General features: G+C 45.3%; 1 protein-coding gene across 27 annotated transcripts in view; it reads right to left on the bottom strand.

Annotated features, from left to right (window-relative positions):
- LOC108411429 (formin-binding protein 1) overlaps positions 1-7,500 on the bottom strand; it is a 137,823-nt gene that overhangs the window by 29,730 nt on the left and 100,593 nt on the right. For 15 of the 27 annotated variants that reach the window (XM_037545934.1, XM_037545932.1, XM_037545923.1 and 12 more), the window contains 2 exons: positions 5,748-5,936; positions 1,539-1,730 (listed from right to left, as the gene is read on the bottom strand). In XM_037545934.1, coding sequence (XP_037401831.1) covers positions 1,539-1,730; positions 5,748-5,936 — 381 coding nt within the window. The remainder of the gene's footprint in view (positions 1-1,538; positions 1,731-5,747; positions 5,937-7,500) is intronic. The other 12 variants (XM_037545926.1, XM_037545936.1, XM_037545937.1 and 9 more) reach the window with 2 other exon arrangements.

The following is a 7,500-nucleotide window of genomic DNA, read 5'->3' as shown; positions in this document are numbered from 1 at the left end:
GGGCTTGTAACTGCTAGAGAGGCAACAATACCACTTTTTCCCTTCTGATACCAATACCAATAGCAGATCCTTTAGTATCGGTCGATACCAAGTACTGATACCAGATCCTCTAGTACCGGTCGATACTAAGTACCGATACCTGATCCTTTGGTATCGGTCAATATCGAGTACTGATACCAGATCCTCTAGTACCGGTCGATACTAAGTACCGATACCTGATCCTTTGGTATCGGTCAATATCGAGTACTGATATCAGATCCTCTAGTACCGGTCGATACTAAGTACCGATACCTGATCCTTTGGTATCGGTCAATATCGAGTACTGATACCAGATCCTCTAGTACCGGTCGATACTAAGTACCGATACCTGATCCTTTAAGTATTAATCAACTTACTTTGCTCTGCTTTAAGCTTCAGCTCAGCTATAGCCGCTTTTCTCGCATCTCCAGCAGGAAACTCTTCCGCAAAAGTAGAAGAGTTTCTTGTAAAATATCTCTTAACATTCGACTTTTTATGAGGCTGAAGTCGCTTCTCATTCACCAGCTTATTGTATGAAATTTGCCATTCCGCCTTAAATGGCACCTGAGGTGCCAGAATGTAACTGCTGCACCATTTAAGGTGGAAATAAACTGACTTTTTAGTGTTTTACAGTTTGTCGCTGCAGATTAATGGAGTGATCATAAACGCAAGTCCAATCCTCTCTAGATTATCGATGTCCATCTTAAATCTCTCTCTTTGCCGTATCTGACTGTTGTCTGTGTTGCTATGGTGACCAGCCGTCTGCGCTGATCTTCAGGGTTAAAGGGTGAATCAGCAGTTCTACATTAACTCCAGCGTTTAAGACCATTTACTGTTAAACTGTGTTGAAGGATCAGCAGAGCTTTATTTTACTGTAGAGGAGGATTATTTTATTATTACCTACTGATCTGATTCAGCTGAGGAGCCACGACAGGGCGGTAAAAGAACTGCATGCTGCTCTGGAGTCCCACACTGCCGACCCCCTTAGGGTCGTGTGTTAGGACAACTGAGAGAGAGAAAGAGAGAATATAACTAAGATACTGTGTGGAAAATAAATCAATCGCAAATGAAGAGAGAGAGAGAGAGAGAGAGAGAGAGAGAGAAAGACAGAGAGAGAGAGAGAGAGAGACAGAGAGAGAGAGAGAGAAAGACAGAGAGAGAGAGAGAGAGAGAGACAGAGAGAGAGACAGACAGAGAGAGAGAGAGAGAGAGAGAGAGAGAGAGAGAGGGAGATGTGCTGTTAAAGCTGAATGGGGCAGACAGAAGGGTGATGGGGGGGTGACCAGGTCCACAGTTCAAAATCTCTGTTGCATTGTTTACCTGTTTCTATGGCGACAGTCACATTAAACTGGAATTTCTCAAAAACTCCCCCACCACTGTGGACCAGTAAGAGCCCCCATCACATGTACATCCACAGAGCAGGCGATGAGACAGGCAGAGAGCAGCGCGCACACACACACACACACACACACACACACACACACACACACACAGACACACTGAGGCATGCGCACACTTACCCCGCGCCGCAGGCTCCTGAGGCAGTGCATTTTGGGCTTGGAGGTCATGAGGTCGTTGAAGCGGTGCGATAGGGCCTCCTTGGGCTGTTTGGGGGTCTGGGGGGTGGGGCAGGGGTCAGGGGTCACAGCAGAAGGTGAGGGGGGTTCTGGGGGGGGCTGACGAGGTGCAGGGGACGTTAACAGGGACATAAGCTACCGGTAAGACACACGCCACCAAGCAGCGGCAGAGAGAGAGAGAGGGAGGGAGAGAGAGAGAGAGAGAGAGAGAGAGAGAGGGAGGGAGAGAGAGAGAGAGAGAGAGAGAGAGAGAGAGAGACAGAGAGAAAGAGACAGAGACAGAGAGAAAGAGAGAGAGAAAAGAGAGTTGGGAGAGAGAGAGTGTGAGAGAGAGTGAGAGACAGAGAGAGAGATAGAGAAAGAGAGAAGAAAGAGGAAAAAATGGAATGAGAGAGAGAGTATAAACAGAGAGAGGAACGCAAAGAAAGAGAGACAGAGCAGTAAGAAAAAAGGAAGAGGGGAAGAGAGAGAGAGAGAGAGAGAGAGAGAGAGAGAGGTGGAGTGGGGGATCAAATCAATCCAGAAGGTAAAAAAGAAGGGGGGAACACAAAACGAGAAAAATAAGGCTCCAAAAAATGTTAAGGAACTCAACAAATGAATTAATTAATTAATCAATCAATCAATTAATGGAACCCCAAAAACAAATAAAAGCAAAACGAAGCATAAAGGAAGAGGTAAAGCGGAGTGAGGCCAACGCCACGGCAGCTTACGTCTGTGTTTGTGAGACAGTTAGTGAGTTAGAGACAGAATACACACACACACACACACACACACACACACACACACACACACACACACACACACAGACAATACAGGCTACCGACACACATCAGGCTTAAAGAGCGAACTATTTTCAGATCAACTCTATTTCCTCTCTGTCTCTCTCTCTCTGTCTCTCTCTCTCTGTCTCTCTCTCTGTCTCTCTCTCTGTCTCTCTCTCTCTTCTTCTCTGTCTCTCTGGAGCAGATTAATGAGTTTCTAATGAAGTCATGCTTTGGGAGGAAATCTGCTACAACCTGGACACACTCACAGCTCCACACACACACACACACACTCACACACAGGGGGGGTCAGATGAGCAGATACAGTTTTTAGGACATTCAAACATTCTGTTTCATGATCAAGACATTCTGACTGACACTGACACTGACTAGTCAAGTACCTCCTCATTTCTACTCTCACTGTCCACTTTATCAGCTCCACTTACTGTATAGCTGCACTCTGTAGTTCTACAGTTACAGACTGTAGTCCATCTGTTTCTCTGATACTCTGTTACCCTGTTCTTCAGTGGGCAGGACCCCCATGGACCCTCACAGAGCAGGTACTATATGAGTGGTGGGTCATATTCAGCACTGACACTGATGTGGTGGTGAGACAATAGTGAAGTGACTGTGATAGAGAGAGAGAGAGAGAGAGAGAGAGAGAGAGAGAGAGAGACAGAAAAAGAAAGGAGGGGTGTATTCAGAGGATGAGAGACATAAAAGGAGGAGAAAGAAAGTGGGCACGAAAAGTGAGTGAAAAAGAAAGAAAAAAGAGAAAAAATAGAGAAAGAAAGAAAGCAGATATATAAAAGACAGAAGAGGAAGATAAAGAAAAGCATAAGAGAGAGTGAAAAAGTTGGGGGGGGGGGTGACAGAGAAAAAGAAAAAGAAAACAGAGAAAAAGAAAAAGAAGAAAGATAGGGAGACAACAGAAAAGGGCAGAAAGAAGAAAGAGAGAACAAGAGAGAAAGAAAAAGAATGAATGGAAGAAGGTGAGAGACACAGAGATAGAAAGTGAGACTGAGAGAGAGACAGACAGATAAAGAGAGAGAGACAGAGAGAGAGAGACAGACAGATAAAGAGAGAGAGAGAGACAGACAGATAAAGAGAGAGAGACAGAGAGAGAGAGAGAGAGAGAGACAGAGAGAGAGAGAGACAGACAGATAGAGAGAGACAGAGAGAGAGAGAGACAGAGAGAGAGAGGGAGAGAGAGAGACAGACAGATAAAGAGAGAGAGAGAGAGAGAGAGAGAGAGAGACAGACAGATAAAGAGAGACTGAGAGAGAGAGAGAGAGAGACAGACAGATAAAGAGAGAGAGAGAGAGAGAGAGAGAGAGAGAGGGAGAGAGAGAGACAGACAGATAAAGAGAGAGAGAGAGAGAGAGAGAGACAGACAGATAAAGAGAGACTGAGAGAGAGAGAGAGAGAGACAGACAGATAAAGAGAGAGAGACAGACAGATAAAGAGAGAGAGAGAGAGAGAGAGAGACAGACAGATAAAGAGAGACTGAGAGAGAGAGAGAGAGAGAGAGACAGACAGATAAAGAGAGAGAGACAGACAGATAAAGAGAGAGAGAGAGACAGAGAGAGAGACAGAGAGCACCATGTTAGTGTGTGAGGCGGGTTGCTGTGGGGGTCCTGTAGGGATCCTGTGGGGGTTCTGACCCCTGAAGAACGGGGTAAATGAGGGGGCTTCCAAATGCAGTCTGTAACTGTAGAGCTCGGTGCTCCTACAACGGTCAGTGGAGCTGATTTAATGGTCAGTAAGTGTAGACATGAGGTCAGTGTGCCTAATGAAGTGACCAGCGAATATGACTGTATATCGGCTCATGTTCAGCTCTGATAACGTGTCTGTGCGTCCAGACGAGTCTCTACATGAACCTCAGACTGACCGGTCCTGCTCTGGACCCTGACACCAACAACACAGACACACTCGTACATGCAAAACAGGGATGGACACACACACACACACACATATCGTCCTAGATATCCATCATAACGGTGGTATCGTAAGGGTGGGAGTGGTTTAGCTTGAGCATGCTTAGTGAGATGTGATGTCCATAGTAAAGTCCAGCCCAGCAGCAAGGTCAACGGTCATTCACAGCAAGACACAGACAGCGGACGATGGAGAGAAGAGGAAGTGTTGTTACCGTGGAGACAGCGAGGATGAGGGCAAAACTGTGCGCTGTTTCATGTGACAAGGGGGGGCCGGGTTTACGTTTAAGGGTTTCGGCCACGCGGCCCTTTTCCTGGGTCAGAGGTCAAGGGCGAGGCCTCATGGGCAGCGCGTTAGTGAGTTAGCGGCCGGATGGGCGCAGCCGCCCACAGACCGTTCCGTCATGCAGGGCCGTGTGAGGGGCAAACGAAGGAGGAGGACAGGAAGATGGTGGCAAACAAATAACAACCAAAACTACACTACCCACAATGCATCACTACAGCTACACCATAATGGAAGAAAATCACGAATGGGACAAAAACTAGACAAAACAGACAAACTATTCCTAGCACACTTCCGCTGTTTCAGTCTGTTTTAGCTCAGCGTGAGCAGCTTATTGCTTTCTGTCTTTATAGGTGGTTTTTGGTTTTAGTGGGTTTCCTTTCTGAACATAAAAATAGTGACACGTCGATGCTCCGCCCACAAATTCGTCACTACTCACACAAGCATTATAGATGGGTGCGAAAAAGTCTAAAATATATATATATATATATAATTTTATCACTCAAATCTGAAATGGGTAGTGCAATAAAACATTCACCATTAGTTGATAAATCATTAATAAAGCAGTAAGCCAGAGAAGCTGTGTGTCACTGCGACTTTACCACAGGGAAGGGTGTTGTTAGGCACGGCATGAACTGGAGTAAAACTCCCCTCCCTGTGATAAAATCACAGCATCGCACAGCCTCAAGTGGCTTACTGCTTTTATAAATCAACAGCCAACATAAAATATGATCAAATACATCATTTTTCAGAAAATAATTTAAATTATTATTTCAAATATACGTAAATATATGTAAAAAAAAAAGTATGAAAAAATGTTTAAAATTGAAAATGTGTAAAAAGTATTCGCACCTGATCACACTAAGATTCAGTCGAAACGCAAATTTAAGCGTAATTTACGACCATTGAATTATGAACGTTATTAATGTCTCATGTGGACACCCTTTAAGTGTTTCCCGAGTTAACGATACGGTTTTTCCAGTTCTACAAATTTCTATAACGCCTGTCCGACCTGGCAGCAACTAATGAAGGGAGGCATTAGTGGGCGGAGCATGAACAGATCGAATCTCTGATTAATACATGTCATGCTTGTATGTCGTAGCCTGTCTTAATGAGCTAACCTCACAGCTGATGTTACTGTTCTAGATAACGAACATGTGCGTGGGTTTGTTACCTTGTTCTTCTTGAAGAAGAAGAGTTTGCTCTTGCCCTTGCTGGATTTGTCTGCCTTGACGTCAGGGCGAGAGTTCGTCAGACTGGTTTCCGACGCCGTCCTCTTCATTGCCTGACCGTAGTCTTCAAACTCGACGTCGCCCGGGGGCTCGAAACCCGATTTATATGATTCCACCACCTGCGCCGAGTCCTGAGACACAGAAGCAGAGACGTGCAGTTACTGAAGTCATGCTAAAACAGGCTTTTTGTCACGATTGGCCCCTCCCAGTCTTCAATGTGCTTTTGTTTACCTTTTGGTCTTGTCCATGTGCTTCCTAGTTTTGACGCTTCCCTGTCCTGCCCCCTGGTTTCCAGACCCTGCCCTTGATTGTTCTCACCTGTGTCTTGTTACCTGTACCTGTATTTAAGCCCTGTATTTCCCCCTGTTAGGTTGCTGGTCTTTGTATTGTATGGTGTTATATGGTGTTTGTTCTTCTGGCCTCAGTTGTGTGTTTAGTCTGTTTACCTTTTTGTTATGTCTGTCCATCCCTCTGTGTTGGCTCTTTGACCCTGGACTGTCTAGACCCTGATTATGGATTTGCCCCTAATAAATCTCGCTTCTCTCAGCGTATGCATCCGCCTCATCGTCACTCCCCACCATTACACTTTTGCTTAAATAAATACACACTGGAATTTGTTGCAATGTGCAATGTAAACTAAAGAAACAAAAACACACCAAACACGACTTAGCTGATCAACTAAATGTGCGGAATGCTCGTAGTCATGGAGACAGTGCTCGTAGTCATACAGACAGTGCATGTAGTCATGGAGACACAATGCTTGCAGTCTTGGAGAGAGTGTTTGTAGTCATGGAGACAGTGCATGCAGTCATGGAGACATAATGCTTGTAGTCTTGGAGAGAGTGTTTGTAGTCATGGAGACAGTGCATGCAGTCATGGAGACACAATGCTTGTAGTCTTGGAGACAGTGCATGCAGTCATGGAGATACAATGCTTGTAGTCTTGGAGACAGTGCATGCAGTCATGGAGACACAATGCTTGTAGTCTTGGAGACAGTGCATGCTGTCATGGAGACATAATGCTTGTAGTCTTGGAGAGAATGTTTGTAGTCATGGAGACATAATGCTTGTAGTCTTGGAGAGAGGGCTTGTAGTCATGGAGACAGTGCATGCAGTCATGGAGACATAATGCTTGTAGTCTTGGAGAGAGTGTTTGTAGTCATGGAGACAGTGCATGCAGTCATGGAGACATAATGCTTGTAGTCTTGGAAAGAGTGCTTGTAGTCATGGAGACACAATGCTTGTAGTCTTGGAGAGAGTCCTAGTAGTCATGGAGACACAATGCTTGTAGTCTTGGAGAGAGTCCTTGTAGTCATGGAGACACAATGCTTGTAGTCTTGGAGAGAGTCCTTTTAGTCATGGAGACACAATGCTTGTAGTCTTGGAGAGAGACCTTGTAGTCATGGAGACACAATGCTTGTAGTCTTGGAGAGAGTCCTTGTAGTCATGGAGACACAATGGTCGTAGCCAGGGAGACTCAATGCTCATAGTCCTGGAGACATACCGCTCATGGTCATGGAGACATAATGCTTGTAGTCATGGAGACAGTGTTCGTAGTCCTGCAGACAGTGCCTGTAGTCATGGAGACACAATGGTCGTAGCCATGGAGACACAATGCTTCTAGTCATGGAGAGACACAAAGATGGTCCCCAGCTTGGATATTATGACAACTCACAGAGGTGTGAATTTAACTTCT

This window comes from Pygocentrus nattereri, chromosome 16 (assembly GCF_015220715.1).
Source record: "Pygocentrus nattereri isolate fPygNat1 chromosome 16, fPygNat1.pri, whole genome shotgun sequence".
In the NCBI taxonomy this organism is placed as follows: Eukaryota; Metazoa; Chordata; class Actinopteri; order Characiformes; family Serrasalmidae; genus Pygocentrus; species Pygocentrus nattereri.
This window is presented reverse-complemented; position numbering and strand designations above follow the sequence as displayed.